General features: G+C 43.4%; 1 protein-coding gene across 1 annotated transcript; it reads right to left on the reverse strand.

Annotated features, from left to right (window-relative positions):
* Positions 1 to 408: 408 nt before the first annotated feature.
* Positions 409 to 15,702, reverse strand: LOC310964781 (uncharacterized protein; the record flags this gene model as incomplete). The annotated part of the gene is made up of 14 exons (XM_083938040.1): positions 409 to 968; positions 3,302 to 3,348; positions 6,333 to 6,500; positions 6,631 to 6,804; positions 7,515 to 7,688; positions 7,800 to 9,618; positions 10,595 to 10,823; positions 11,232 to 11,310; positions 12,296 to 12,391; positions 12,490 to 12,603; positions 12,697 to 12,813; positions 14,275 to 14,388; positions 14,488 to 14,604; positions 15,614 to 15,702. The coding sequence occupies 14 exons, from the start codon at positions 15,700 to 15,702 to the stop codon at positions 409 to 411; spliced, it is 3,897 nt and encodes a 1,298-aa protein (XP_083794166.1).
* Between the last annotated feature and the right edge of the window lie 1,164 nt (positions 15,703 to 16,866).

Raw genomic sequence — 16,866 nt, forward strand, 5'->3', positions numbered from 1 at the left:
CAGAGATACGTCACAGTTATCACAAATGTGTTTTTACTCATCCGGATAAGTGGGTAAAAATTTATTCTACTTTAAACTTAATGTGCAGGGAAAATGAACCCTTAAAATTGTATTTGTAAATATATAATAAAATGTACCCTTCCTATTCAGTGAATTTATTACATGTATAAAATGTGTGAATATTAAACTGTTTACTTCAAATATTCTAGTTCCTACTGAGTTTTACTATGTATGAATTCTTAGATTAATTTAATACATCTTACTATACGACTGCTTCTACTTCTACTGCTGCTACTCCTACTACAGTTCAGCTTCTCAACATTTCCATGCACTTTCTGCAGGAAATGCATTTTCTAGTTCCTCGTCAATTCTGGGCGTCAATATTCACCCAGAAGTCAACTCTGTCTCCTACAGCGAGCACAGAGACACTGAGGACGCCAGGGACAACATCAGAGACTCCACCCCAAACGTAAACCCAAACCCAGGATAAAGAGGTCCAGTGAATGTGGTGTTGAAGGTGTGGAGGTGGATCAGTGCGTCAGAGGAGACTCTGTAGAAGGACAGAGTGCCAGCAGGACAGTCCACATACACTGCTACTCTGTGAGAGACAGCGGTGGACGGACGGAGGACTGTTTTCCTGTTGTTGTGCCACGCAGAGTAACCGCCGTTAAAGCAGTTCAGGCTCCACGACCGGTCGTTCCTTCCAAACCTGCAGCCGTCATCATCTCCCTTCCTTTGGATGTCCCTGTAGGTCACCGCGACGTCGACGTCTCCCCGCCACTCAACCTCCCAGTAACAGCGGCCGGTCAGACCGTCTCTGCACAGCAGCTGGCAGCAGCGGTCAAATCTGTCCGGGTGATCGGGATAAGGCAGCTCTTTCTCTCCCACCAGCGCCACCTTCCTGTTGTTTTCAAGCAGTTTCAGCTTTCTGTGTGTCGTGCTTGTGTCAATGGTGAGTCCACAGGCGTCTGACAGAGACAACAAGACACAATGGCAGCGATTAATCATCTAATTTTTAACTTGGGGTGCTTTTCATGTTAGGTACTGTCGATTCAAATGCTCAGACGTCCTGTAACACTTGCATCTTCAGCTGTTTGACGTTTGTTTATGTTGCTGCTGCAGTCGCAAGATCCCCCCAGCTGGCAGCGAACATGTAACAAGAATGTGCAGATGATAGCAACTACGGCAAGCTGGTATACTGGGATTCTGTTGAAACATGTTACGTCAAAGGACACAATAAAAATAGTATGATGAAGATATTGTATTCTGTGGGTAATGGGGGCGGGACTTGATACGGTTTTGCTTCTCCCGCTTTCCTTTTCGGTCATGTGAATTGTAAAACAAGATAATGTGTGATGATGATTTATCTAACTGACGTGCCCGAAATAAACAAATAAATAAACAAATATCAGTTTAATGCATAGACAGTATATAAAATGGACGTAGCCTCTACGTCAATGTCAATTTTTTCAACTTGATCCAATCGTCCTCGCCTCTGGGAGTAGCCATTTTGTCAATATTTGACTCCGCCTCATTTTCTCTTACAAAAAAAGGGTATGTATGTGATGTTAGGGGGAGGGCAATAAGCCCATCTGGCTGGCTTATACTGAATAAGCAACATTAGCGTGACCGCCCAGGAGCTAGGCTAACAGCACACGCAAGATTTTTTTCTGGGACCGGGAGGGAACGGGAGTCATTTCTTTGTTTTCAGGAGCGGGACAGGTTCCAGTGGTGAACACACAGGGAGTGAAGTGCAGCCATCATTTCTGATCTCTGATTTAAACTGATATACAACTGAGTCCCATGCTCATAGAATGTAAAACACCGACCCTCACGGTTTGAATCCTCCTGCCGCCCCAGATTAGCATCTAGTGTATGTGTGTATCGATAGTAGGCTAACGTTATATTGCAAGTCCCGGTGCAAGTGCAGCTATTTAATTAGTTTTGTTCTTAAACAATCTGCTGGTACAGTCGATCGAAGCGCAAACAATCTTGTCACTTGGACCGCAGTCCAGGTCGAGATGACAGAGTTAGCATGCTAATCCTGACAACTAGCCTCTGAGGAGAAGTGGCAGCTGGCTAGATAATTATTCATAAACTTTAACCTCCAATTAAATAAAAACTAGCTTGGTACAAAAAAATTCACCCCCCTCAGTGTTGTCATGGAGATATGACCTAAACATGCAGACTAGAATGTTTTTTCTTGTACCAGGCCTTAAATAGGTTTAATGATGCTGTGAAAAGGTCCTGTTTAACATGGGGGGTCAATGAGAAACATGCCCCTAATGGACACTCAGAAAACTCACATTTTTGGCCTTTCTTTATTTGATCAACCAGGAAGTTGATGTAGGGGGGACTTGGTTTCAGTAGGACGACGGGCTCCAGGACACCGGACGTTGGACAGACGCTTCATTGTTGTACCTCCAACAACGTTGACATTTTGACGTTTAGTAGACGTTTGGGTTTTGGTGGACCAAATGTTGGTTTTCTACTTTCTACTCTCTAGGCACAAGATATTTGGAAGACGTTGGATTTTGGTAACTGGGCAGGTGCGTACCAAATTCTACGAAAAGTAATGCACAGAAATTTGTACAAAAAAACGTGCTGACGGACCACAGGAACAGACCGGAAGTCATTAGACACAAAACCGGAAGTGAAACGACGCACAAAAAATAACGTTACGTGACAGATTTTAGACAACAAAAGGTGACGGTTAGGGTTAGGCAGGAAAAACTCTTGGTTAGAATTAGATAAAAGACTGTGGATTGGTCTGGTACAGACGGGAATTGAACCCTGCTCCCCTGGATTAAAAGACCTGTGATTTATGATGTTGGACTTTGGTCACCTGACGTCCCAAACCTACACTTAAACAAATACCAACATATCACCATGTTGGTGGCCAGCTGGGCAGACTCATACGATGTCAACCTTTGCATTATGCCTACTTTTGGTTATATTTTGGGGACAAGAGCGATACTTTCGCCTGCCTTCCTGCTTTATCACCCATGGTTGAGCAGTTCAGAGGATGACATCGGTGCGTGCTATGCCCTTAAACAAAATTTAAAACGTGGACGGACGCTCCGTGCCCTGGTACGGTACACAGTATTTACACTAATCAAAAAAACTGGACTTTTGGGTCAAGTGTACTCTGATCCCGGCCCAGGTGAGTCCTTTACTGTCATATTGGTTAAGTAATATGTTTTAAATATTGCATGGCAAAAATGAATTCAAATTTTCGAAATTGCTTAAAATGTTTGAATGAATGCGTTAATGTCATGAATCAAACTGAATCCACACTTACACTTCCTCAGACCAGGCTTTAACCACTGCTGTCCACCATGGTCCAGCCTGGAGGGAGACACAAAGACCTGCATATTATTTCTGATTATGTAAACAGGAACATTTAATAACCCTAACCGGCTTAATGAGCTTTTATCCAATGTGAGTCCTAACTGCTGTTCACTCGTCTTAACTTAACTTGTGTCCATGAAGAATAGGATCATTTGATTTACTGTCCAAATGATAATTATTTTCCAATGAGCATTGATTCCATCCAGTAACAAAAGACTGACAGGTAAGATTGTTCTGCCTTTCGTCATTCAACCCTCCTCACTTTTTCAAGCAGTTTTAAGGGCCCATCTCCTCAAATATTCCTGAATAACGCAACTGCGTTTGTTTTTGCAGCATCACAAACATGAAAATAAGAAAATATGTTTCCCTCAAGCATGATTAAACGATGAAGAATTGATGAATATAAAACTGAACTTTCTGAAGTGGCATCTCCTTATTTCTTGTTCAGACCGGGTGTGATAGATGCCATTAAATCACAAGAGAAGCGAGTAACAGGCTGCTTGATCATATTTGGACCATCGCACCCACTGCAACATCCACGCCAAAGCTTGACCCAAGTTTGCTACTTCTTGTTTTGGCCCAAATATAAATAACAGCTTGGGTCTTACAAATCTGGGTGCCCGCATAATGCTACTACTATCTTCTCCCCAATTTCTGAATAGTCGTTCTTCTGCGCATGGTGTGATCAAAGCACTTGCGCCCCTCCTCCCTTCTGATTGGCTAACTTACCACGGCATAACACGATTTGGCAGAAAAGCTCAAAATCTTCAACTTGCACATTGGAGTTGTTGAACTAGCCTCGCAAGTCCATCCTAATCTCGCGAGCTCCATTGCATTTTACTTGCAGATCAGTCTGGTAACGTGTGGCGGAAAAAAATTGGAGAAGTTTTCCAAGCGACGGAACCAATCAGTGTTGGTTTTGAGCCGCTCACTACCGCTTTTTTCTCTTGGATCCTTCTGTTGAATATAGACCGGGCACCTGAAACTGGGCCTTTGATCCGTAAATTCACGTTACACAAACGGCAAATATCCTTTACCCACATGTTGTTTACTGTCTGAGCTTTGCCTCGATGCCGTTAGCACCTCATGCATCGTTGATCTGATTGGTTGATTTGGCCCTAATGTTGGTGACAGACAGATAGTTTGTCCAATCACAGCAACCAGTATTTCGGCCCCCTTCCCAAATGATCTCCAAACGAGAGTTCCCAGATTGATCCGCTGAGAAAGTGAGAATCATGCAAATCAATCCAACTGGTGGAGTCAGGTTAGCGCTGGACCGAAGGATGGATGGAACATGATGACATGTTTATTCATAGAAGGTGTTTGAAGTTGAGATTGCCATATTACAAACCTGGGAAAATCAAGTTTGCAACACATTATATGAATCTATTAGGAAGAGATTATACCCAAACTATTGAAACATAAGGTTGAGTAGGAGGGGGCGATGTTCATGCCACTGAGCCTAGAACACGGCCCCTTTTCAAGAGATATTAACAAAAATTATTTAGAAGAAAGTTAGTCTTCTGAGAGTCCTCTGCTCGTCTTCTGCTGTATTTTTTATGCCTTATTTTCCCACCATTTATTAGTTTGTCCAAATAGTAGTTTAGTTATGTAGTTATTAGTTCAATAAATCTTCATTTATAAAGAATTTGATCCTGTGATTTGTTTGTATGAAATATTCTGTCCCTGTACACCAGAAAGAACTTGTAGCAGCCTTCGAATGATGAGGCTAGATATACTAAGATAAGATTAATGAATCAATGAATTAAGTGGCTATTGAAGTGTTCAAAGTCATATACTGTATATACTCATATGGTTTTGTTTAACATATCCAGAGTGATGGCCCGTTGTATATCTTTCCTCCCTGGGCCCCCTTCTTCCTGTAAACAAGGTTGAACCCCCCCTTAGGTCAGGGATACGTCAGTAGTGACGCTTTACTTTTTGTAATAAATATTTTTATATGCAACAAGAACGGCGTCAGCAGACTTTTATTACATTACATCTTCAGATTCCACACTATCAAATGTTGAAGTAGTGCTCGCAGGCCCAAAAGTCTGTTCTACAGTACAAACTCAATGGGCCTCATTTATCAATCTTGCGTAAAAACGGACGCAGATCTGAGCGCAGAATTGGTCGTACGACAGGACCCACGTGTGATTTATGAAACATTTGTATCTGACCAATCTCAGCGTACGAATGAGCGGGCCTTGATAAATGCGGCAGCTGAATTCGATCGTCATTAACATGTTACGCCCTTAAATATTCCTGGTTCTGAGGCCTCGCCCACTGAGGTCAAACATGCAGAGGAGAAACGCTGGTTAGAAAAGAAACTTTTCCGACACACAGATCGGCATCCTGACACCCGAGATGGAGCAAAATAAAGATGTGCTTTTTGTCAGTCTTAAGAGTGGAATAAAAGGGGCCCATAAAAACGCTGTATGGAAAAGAATAACGGGGGCAGTCAACCCGAAGCAGCGCTCCAATATGACCCGTGTGTGTGTGTGTGTGTGTGCGCACTGTTGAACCTGCGCTCCTGCTCTGTAGCGGGGTTTGTCAGCGGGGTTATAAGGTATTCTGTTAGGGGATAACCTTTGCCACCTAGAAGAACCATACCAAGATGTTAATCATCTGATACTTTGTTTGATTTGACGTGAGATTTGATCGTAGCTCCCGCTCACGTCCAAATTGATAAATGCCAAAGTTTGCCAGGAAATGGTCGTACGCACGTTTTTCTGCTGTACATTCGTTTGATAAATGAGGGCCATTGTCTCTGATAGCAGAGGTTGAGTTCCCCTTGCTCTCCTTCACCTTTCATATCAGTTCTCAGTATTTATGAAGCATAATACTGAATTATAAATAATCCTAACATTTTTGTTATAATTCATTATTAAATCTGTTTCTATGAATGGAAATGTAATGACATGAATTACAATGGTTTAGGCACAACTATAGTTTGGAATCTCATTGCTGTCTGTCCATACCTGAGAGTGTCCAGTCTCCAGTCCTCCAGTCCAGCAGACAGCAACTTGACTCCTGAGTCTCCTGGATGATTGTAGCTCAGGTCGAGCTGTCTCAGATGGGAGGGGTTGGAGCTCAGAGCTGAGGCCAAAGAAGTGCAACCTTCTTCTGTGATCAGACAGCCTGACATTCTAAATAAAATAAAACAATAGTTGGTAAAACCATATTTAAGTTAACGTGTAGGCAAGAGTCTACATTGAGATCAACCAGAGTGGAAATCATGTAGATTCTAATCTCTTCAACAAACTGGTGACCTCTTACCTGAGAGTTTCCAGTTCACAGTGTGGACTCTCCAGTCCAGCAGACAGCAGCCTAACCCCTGAATCCTGCAGGTCGTTGTCACTCAGGTCCAGCTCTTTCAGACTAGAGGACTGGGAGCTGACAACTGAGGACAGAGCTTCACAGCTTCTCCATGACAGTTTACACACATCTAGCCTTTAAAGAGATTAAACATTTGAGGGAGTTTATTTCTATATTTAATATGACTTAGACCTGTGGTGTGCAAGGCTCAAGGTGACGATAACCGATAAAACCATAGAATTTCCAGTGATACACCCCTAAGAAACCTGAAATAATTAAGGTTGTGCATAACTAGGCGTTGTTTTTATGTGAATTTGAAAAATGTAATATAATTTTCAATTAAATTGAGCAGTACTCTTATGCCGCGTTCAAATCGGAAGTGATAGAAGCAGCGGGATTACATACAAAGTCATACTACATACGCCATTTCACGATGGGTAGCGCTTTACTCGCGACACAAAAATCAATCAATATTCAGGTCCAATGTGTCCAACATGCCGAATCACGTAATGCTGTGGTGCTTCAGCCAGTCAAAAGGGAGGAGGGGGTTTGAGTGCTGTGGTTCCCCCAGCGGCAGAAGCACTTTCAATTTAGTAACGGTGGTTATCTCAGCCATGGTTTATAAGAAAAAGGAAACAGCGGGTGAAAAATGTTTATATAGGTGGGTTTGCATCATCATCGTGTGGATGACGCAATCAGCACATTTAACTCGCTGGTCACAATGTGTTCCAAATATGATCAAGCAGGGCGTTACTCGCTTTTCTTGGGAATTCAATGCATCTATTGCAATGGGTCTGAAACGCGTCGCGTTTCCCACCTTTACAGGTAACTTAAACAATACTAACCTGAGTGTTTCCAGTTCACAGTGTGGACTCTCCAGTCCAGTAGACAGAAGCTTCACTCCTGAATCCTGCAGGTCGTTGTTACTCAGATCCAGCTCTCTCAGACTAGAGGACTGGGAGCTGAGAAGTGAGGAAAGGGCTTCACAGCTTCTCTCTGAGAGGTTACAGCCACTCAGTCTGAAGAAAAAATAATGATGAACAAAAGTTAAACATGTTTTGCTCTTTCTCCTCTAAAAGTATAAGATATTTTTCTTATATATTCATATAGTCAGTGATTCCTCCACCTACAGAGCTTTTTTGGAGGCTTTGATCACAGGCAGCAGCCTCAGAAAAGCCTCCTCTGAAGCAGAGTATTTCTTCAGGTCAAACACGTCCAGATCTTTTCCTGAGGACAGTAAGATGAAGACCAGAGCTGACCACTGAGCAGGAGACAGTTTATCTGTGGAGAGACTTCCTGAACTCAGGAACTGTTGGATCTCCTCGACTAAAGAACGATCTTTCAGTTCATTCAGACAGTGGAACAGATTGATGCTTTTCTCCGCGGACAGATTGTCATTGATCCTGTCCTTGATGTAATTGGCTGTTTTCTGATTGGTTTCTGAGCCACTTCCTGTCTGTTTCAGCAGATCTCTTAGGAGAATCTGGTTGGTATGCAGTGAAAGACCCAGGAGGAAGCGGAGGAACAAGTCCAGGTGTCCATTTGGACTCTGTAAGGCCTCGTCCACAGCACTCTGATAGAAATGTCTCGGTTTACGCTTGTCTCTGAAGAATTTAGGAAGTCGAGAAGATGTTTGTTCTTCAGACAGCAGGTTGACTCCAGAGTTGGTGAATATCAGATGGACATGAAGAGCAGCCAGAAACTCCTGAACACTCAGATGGACGAAGCAGAAGACCTTGTCCTGGTACAGTCCACTCTCCTCTTTAAAGATCTGTGTGAACACTCCTGAGTACACTGAGGCTGCTCTGATATCGATGCCACACTCTGTCAGGTCTGATTCATAGAAGATCAGGTTTCCTTTCTGCAGCTGATCAAAGGCCAGTTTTCCAAGAGACTCAATCACTGTCAAAGACTTTCCGCTCTCTGGACTCCAGTGTGGATCTGTCTCAGCTCTGTTAAGATACTTGACATTCTTTAGTTTGGACTGAACCACCAGAAAGTGGATGTACATCTCAGTCAGGGTCTTGGGCAACTCTGTTCCCTTTCTGGTTTTCATCACTTCCTCCAGAACTGTAGCAGTGATCCAGCAGAAGACTGGGATGTGACACATGATGTGGAGGCTTCGTGAAGTCTTGATGTGGGAGATGATCCTGCCGGCCTGCTCCTCATCTCTGAATCTCTTCCTGAAATACTCCTCCTTCTGCGGGTCAGTGAACCCTCTGACCTCTGTCACCATGCAAACACACTCCGGAGGAATCTGATTGGCTGCTGCAGGTCGTGTGGTGATCCAGAGGCGAGCAGAGGGAAGCAGTTTCCCCCTGATGAGGTTTGTTAGCAGCACATCCACTGAGGTGGACTCTGTAACATCAGTCAGGACCTCAGTGTTGTGAAAGTTCAACGGAGGTCGACACTCATCCAGACCATCAAAGATGAACACGACGCGGAACTCTTCAAACCTGCAGATTCCTGCTTCTTTGGTTTCAGTAAAGAAGTGATGGACAAGTTCCACCAAGCTGAACTTTTTCTCTTTCAGCACATTCAGCTCTCTGAAAGTGAATGGAAATGTGAAGTGTATGTCCTGGTTGGCTTTGCCTTCAGCCCAGTCCAGAGTGAACTTCTGTGTTAGGACTGTTTTTCCAATGCCAGCCACTCCCTTTGTCATCACTGTTCTGATCTGTTCATCTCTTCCAGGTAAGGGTTTAAACATGTCTTCTTGTCTGATTGTTGTTTCTGGTCTGTCTGGTTTCCAGGATGCTGTTTCAATCTGTCTGACCTCGTGTTCATCATTGACCTCTGCAGTCCCTCCCTCTGTGATGAAGATCTCTGTGTAGATCTGATTCAGAAGAGTTGGGTTTCCTGCTTTGGCAATCCCCTCAAACACACACTGGAACTTCTGCCCCAGGTTTGACTTCAGTTTACGCTGGCATACGAGAGCTACAGCACCAGTTTCTGAAGGATCAAGACAAATAAAAATGTTTTTACACTAGTTAACCTGATCGACTTAAATGTAGAGTTCCTTCACAGTAAAAATAGTGCTTTATCCTGTTGATAATCATGTTGGTAAATGATGAAAGAGGAGGTGTACACTCAATGATAAAACGTCACTTCAATGTAAGTACGGTGAAAATGTACCCCATGGTCTTTTCAGCATGAAAATACATCAAATAAGTCATTGAGACAGTTTTTTTATAGCACCAAACTTCTGCAGTAGCATGATAAGAGTCCCTACACATAAAACGAAGGACCAACAATGTAGTTAGAGAACCCACAGTTTATTTAAAAAAAATGCTGTTTTAAAAGACTTACCAACTGCCCAACTACCAGCTCCTCTCGTAGTAAATTAAGTACAAGTCTATTATCGAATGCAATCCAGAAGTAAGGAGCCCATTGATGATTTGTTCCAGCTTAACATGCAATTGCAATGCATTTGAACTAAACTCCAGTGCATTCGATAATCGACTTGTATGGACTACCTGTCAACATGGACCTACTGGTAAGGCCCAGACTTGTAAAACAGTCCTTTTTAATACGCTTTAATATGGTTTGTTGTTGGTGCTTTGTTTTATGTGTAGGGACCCTAATCATGCTATTGCAGAGGTTTGGTGTTATTTTGAGCAGTATTAGTGGTTAAAAAACACATTTTGGATGCGTTCAGCGCACCGCCCGAGCTAATCAGTGTTCATCGTCTGGGGCTGTTAGCATCTCCTCTTCTCTATACATAGTTGGTCAACGGAAAGAAACTTCTTTCATGCTGTCACTTGTAACTGCAGTGTGAATGTTGCCATAGAGTGTGGTCTAGACCTACTCTATTTGTTAAGTTTCTTGAGATAACTTTTGTTATGATTTGGCACAGTAAATTAAACCTTTAAGGTAGATAACCTATTTCATCTTTCCATCATAAATATATCGGTTCAAATCCTCTTACTGCTCTGCAAACAGTCAGCCAGCTCCTCCTGCTTCATTCTCCTCAGGAAGTGGAGTGTGATCTTCAGGAACGCTTCTCTGCTGCTCCTCCTCTGCTCTTCATCCTCACCGTCCAACAACTCCTCATCCTCCCCCGGACTCTCCGAGCATTCTGGGTAATCTGGACTCAGAGCCTTTTGGAATTTCTTCAGCTCGTTCTTCACAAACCCGACAATGTTCTCCTCAAGCAGCTGAAATGGAATAATATTCAAATTTAAATTAGCACAACACAATCACATTCAACAGAAAGGCAGGGTAAGTTTATTTGTATAGCACGATACTCAGTGGCAGTGGTAAATAGGTGTATCGTCTGCATACTGTTAAGCTATATTGTTGTTTTCTATAATCTGAGCTAGCATGTGGATGCAGAACAGAAGAAGCCCGAGAATGGAGCCTTGGGGGACTCCACGTGTCATTTTTGTCAACCACATCACAAAGCTGCTGGTCTACAGTGTGCAACATGGAGATCTAAACCACTCCCTCTGCCACCCATTCCCCTCTGCCACCCGCCCCTCATCGAAATGACTGGCGTGAAAACATGCAGGCAGTTGGTTGTTGCAATATACAGTAGTAGCAGTTTTATTTGCACATTTACATACCATGAATATGGAGTACAGGTCGGTCTGATGCTGCTGTGCAGAATGACCACTAGAAACCTCCGGGCTTCGCTGCTGAAGTCTGCGGAAACAAATGTCCCAATTTTGAACATATAACTTTAATACTGTGATCACAGCGCGTTCCTCGCTTTACTTGTGTTACCCACGACGCGATAGACACGAAAATCGATCGATATTCACGTCCAACACCTCCAACGTGCGAGATGAAAATATTGAACTTTTCAGCTGAATCGCGTGACGCTGTGGCGTGTCAGCCAATCAGCATTGGGATTGTGGTAAGCGTCATAACATCTGGAGGATCACCGGGGGATCACCACAGCCGCCAATGTTGCAGTTCTTGACTGTAGTCTGCCAGAAATCCAGAAGAAGAAGAAAGCCGTCACTGCAGAGGGAAGCGTATCCAATGAGAATATCCTGGTCTGATCTACAGGAGACCCGTTGAGGCAGGTCAGCACCCTCTACAGCTACGGAGGTTAAATCACTGACGGCCTGATCTCACTGCAACACAACGGCTCTTTTAAGAGCCACACACTTCCTCTGAGCAGTGGCGTGCATGTGGGGGTGGCCAAATTGATGAAAAACGTGTGCCCTGGGAGCCAACACGCGTGCTAAAGTGCCCTCTTCAGTGGCAAAGACATGCTATATTTGCCCTTTTTTTCCTATTCGTCCCTATAATGGCTAACCCTAAAACTTTAGGCCTCTGAGGGGCTGCTAGACGGGCTAATGACTTAGCTGACACGCTTGCTGCAAAGATACCGCACTGCCTTGATGCTCCAAAGGCGGGATTGGCGCAATGGTCCCAATATGATCAAGCAGCGCATTGCTCGCTTTTCTTGCGATTTCATCGCGTCTATCGCGTGCGGTGTGATCACAGCTTAACACACAGTCTCTTGTGATGATTGTTCAACACAAGATAAACACAATTAATACTGCTCTGATTATTTAATGTGATGTTTTAATGAAAGGAAACAAAATCAAGTATAAAGATCTGTACTAAAACATGATAGTCTTCTCATAATGGTCGATAGATCTGTATTCATGCTTACCTTTGATTTTTGAAGTCGAGAGGTCGACCCTTGGACCGGTCACTCTTCATGGACACACAGCTGATTCCAAAGGGATCTGGTCTCTGCAGAGGGATCCTGTTTAAAGCCAACATCCATTAAATCCCATGTCAAGTCAATTCAAATGCTTTTGGGGTTTTTTTTGCCAGAGAAAATACTATTCTTTCAATTCTTACCCTGGATCAACAGACTGCGGTCCATGTTTGAAGTCGAGAGGTCGACCCTTGGAACGGTCACTCTTCATGGACACACAGCTGATTCCACAGGGATCTGGTCTCTGCAGAGGGATCCTGTTTAAAGCCAACATCCATTAATGCACATGTCAAGTCAATTCAAACGTTTTGGGTTTTTTTTTTGCCAGAGAAAATACTTTCAATTCTTACCCTGGATCAACAGACTGCTGTCCATGTTTGAAGTCAAGTGGTCGACCCTTGGACCGGTCACTCTTCATGGACACACAGCTGGATGCTGGAGAGTCTTGTTTCTGCGGATTGATCCTCCTACAAAGATATAGGACATAATCTACTATATATACACAGTCTGTTAGGTCAATAGCTTTGTTAATATGCTGCTCAGCTAAAGCCTTTAGGCCGTTGAGAGTACTTTTACCTGCTATGAGTTTCGTTGTAATTGCCCTTACTTGGTTTATTGAAGTTAACTGTAGTCTGTCTGGTTGATTACGTGTGAGCATGTGCATGTGTTTGTCAGGATTCCTGTCCTGTCAGGCCCTTCCCTCTTCCTTTTGTGTGAGTTTGTCTCCCTCTGTCTGTTTCTCCCTGCTTGTGTCTTTCCCTTTGTGTTTGTCTGTTGTTGCTGGTAGGCGTGGTTCCGTCCAGCTGTGGCTCATCACCTCATCAGCACTGGAGTTTTCGCATTTACGTGGTAACGTGTCTCTCTTGGTTGGCTCCCATTTTCCTATGCTGGTGTTCTCTATCCGTTTTGCGCTGTTCATTGTTAATTGTTCAATTGTTTCTTTTGTTTTAGTTTCCAGAGTTCCTGTTCGTCCACCACCCATTGGTGTTTGTCTTCTGACCCTCGCGTTTGTCCTTCATCGTCTACACCCGGACCCCGTACCTGTTTTCCTCGTTCCCTGGACACTGTTTGTTATTTGTTTTCCCAATAAATATTCATTTAAATATTCCCCGCACCGCTCATGACAGTGTTGGCTCTAAGATCTAACATGCATCAAATACACCAAATAAACTAAAAGGTACAAAATATATGCTAATATCCCTAGATTGATTGTGATATCCAAAAGGTAGTGTTAGTGTAAGTAGAATTTAAATATATACATGGACGGTTTTGCATCCATATAGTCATATTTTGTCTCTGTGGACATGGTTGGTAATTTTGTGTATACTAGTGGTCATTTAGCTTCTCTTTATGGTCATTTTGTGGGTGTTTTTTCAGCAACATTTTATGATTCAGGGCCCTGATTTTATGGGCCCCTGGGCCCCTAGGCCTGTACCCTGTAGGACCGTTCAGTAATCCATCCATGTAAATATATATATATATTGCCCTTTTACTTGGCTTTTATTAACAAGTATATGCCACACCGCGATGAGGTCTGTTGCTTCCACCTGTGGTCCCCCTCCCTTCATGTGTATATAACCGTGTCTTTTCCTTGTCTATACCTGAAAACACACTTTCACTGAGTAAAAAGTGAACTAGTAGTATGTTTCTTGTAAACTAAACGTTCACTTGTATTACAGTTGAAGTAAAAAGTAAAACTTAGACATAAACTAGTTGTGCACTCAGAGTTTACTGCTCTTTTACTTTAAGTATACTTTTTAAACTAAAAGGTAGGCAAATTTAGTCAGAAGCATTATGTATCATGTAAACATACTTGAACTACCCTTAAGTTAACTTTATGAAGTCATAGCATATTTCTTTTTGGCGAGGTTGTGCATTAATACATATTTTCAATGAAATTATTTTTGGATAACACGCTGAGTTCTCACTTTAGACCAGACTCAATCAGTCCATGTTTGAGGTCGAGAGGTTGACCCTTGGACCGGTCACTCTTCATGGACACACAGCTGATTCCACAGGGATCTGGTCTCTGCAGAGGGATCCTGTTTAAAGCCAACATCCATTAATGCACATGTCAAGTCAATTCAAATGCTTTTGGGGTTTTTTTTTGCCAGAGAAAATACTATTCTTTCAATTCTTACCCTGGATCAACAGACTGCGGTCCATGTTTGAAGTCGAGAGGTCGACCCTTGGACCGGTCACTCTTCATTGACACACAGCTGGATGCTGGAGAGTCTTGTTTCTGCGGATTGATCCTCCTACAAGCACACGATTTTAAAGGGCTTACATGTTCATTACAAGTACTTTAACGGTAATCAAATACATGATGTGTCTCAGACAAGCAATTCAATTGTGGAGATGCTGTACTTTTAACTGGTTGCTCGTCATTCACCTTTTTTTCTTTTCTTTTAATAACTCATCTTCAACCGCTTATCCGGGGTCGGTTCTCAGGGGCAGCAGCTCCAGCAGGGGACCCCAAACTTCCCTTTCCCGGGTCACATTAACCAGCTCTAACTGGGGGATCCCGAGGCGTTCCTAGGCCAATGTGGAGATCTAATCTCTCCACCTAGTCCTGGGTCTTCCCTGAGGCCCCCTCCAAGCTGGATGTGCCTGGAACACCTCCCTAGGGAGGCGCCCAGGAGGCATCCTTACTAGATGATCCTGAACCACCTCAACTGGCTCCTTTCAACGCAAAGGAGCAGCGGCTCTACTCAGAGTTCCTCACGGATGGCTGAACTTCTCACCTCTATATCTCTAAGGGAGACTCCAGCCACCCTCCTGAGAAAACCCATTTCGGCCGCTTGTCGTTTTAATGCCTAACTCAAACTGTGACATAATAGTTTTGGTGTCTTAACCTAATCGTAAACATTGCATACAAATGTTTGTGCAAAACTTGTTCGTAAGATATCCCATAAACCTGGTGATGAGAATACATTGCATGGAGAAGAGGCCTAGGCTTCTTTTCATCACTTTAACGTGTCTCCTCGTTCCCCTCACGGGCCGTCTCTTATGCTGCGTTCAAACCGGAAGCGATAGACATGATAGAAGCAGCGCGATTAAATACAAAGTCAATCAACGTACGCTAAAACCACGGGCGGGGCGTTACTCGCATGGACAGGAAAATCGATCGATATTTGCGTCCAACACCTCCAACGTGCAAGTTGAAAATATTGAACTTTTCAGTTGAATCGTGTGAGGCTGTGGTGCGTCAACCACAATTTAACGTAATGAAAAGAACCCCTGGAGCGTCAGAGATCCTGATCTCACCTGTGAGCTTTGGTCTGGGCGTTATGTTCCCCACACAGAGTGGTTTTAGACGGCGGGACTCCCTCCTGTCCATCCTCACGCTGACTCATGTCCCCACCTGCACACAAACAACAACATGCTCATTTATTACAACAAGCCTTACACTGCAGGATACACCAGTGCGCCTCACTGTCACTCGAATGTACCTGTAAGTAGTGTTTGGGCAAATGAGGCTTTATCAGGCGATATGACCCATTTTCTTTGTTTTCGGAGTCCACGAGATGGTGCTCTCTGTTCAACAAAGGACTGAAAGTAGTGATGGGCAAATTATGACCCATGTTCAGTTAATTGTAGAGCACCATCTAGTCAATTTAGAAAAATAAAGAGAATGGTTCATGAAGCTAAATCAGTGCGTTTACATGCAGTTTAAAAACCTGATTATATTCCGGTTAAGGTCATATTCCGGTTTGTCAAACGGCATGGAAACACCGTACCCCGGTTAAAGTCGGGCTTCTCATACCGCAGACCTCATAGCTACAAGACCTAGAGAACTCCTACAGTACCCTGATTATACGCACATGTAAACAGCGTTCCCGGGCTTCTCGTCTGCGCATGCTCCCCACTCCGCGGCAGTGACATTTGACTCGAAAATAGAATAAACTAGGAAGCAATGGTGCCAAAAACAATTTGAAATAACAACAATAGAGTGCTACCTTTAAACTGAGGGACGACTTTGCCATGGTAACTAACATCACTACCAAGAAGACCCGTTTCGATCGTAATTCTGCCATTTGTGATTTTGACAAAGAAAACCAGAAAAAAAAGCCGTATTCCGACCAGCTGTATGCTGGTGGAGCGCCACCTACTGTACCGGAGAAATAGTTACTCCGTCATTTTCCCATTCAACCCCCACTCATGCATAAGGGGGGAACTTCAATAATCTGATTATTACCTTCACCCGGGTAAGGCCGTTTTCGGGTTACTGATGTGCATGGAAACGCACTGAATGAAGCCTCATGCACCCATTAACACTTGACAGCACACTGAATTAACACTCCTTCAGCTCTTTTTTGGGGCACAGCACATACGTCTAAAGCTGCGTTCAGAATGGATATGATGGCAACGATTTAATCACGAGAAACATCAGTGTCGTTTCATCATATAAAACAATATATTCTCTTGCTGTTTTCTTTCTCTCATCAACCACCGTTGCTGCGTTTTATTTGTTGTGGAAGTCCGAGATACGTCGAACAGCCAAATGACGCAGTAAGCTA

This window comes from Echiichthys vipera (assembly GCF_963691815.1).
Source record: "Echiichthys vipera genome assembly, chromosome: 23".
Classification (NCBI taxonomy): domain Eukaryota; kingdom Metazoa; phylum Chordata; class Actinopteri; order Perciformes; family Trachinidae; genus Echiichthys; species Echiichthys vipera.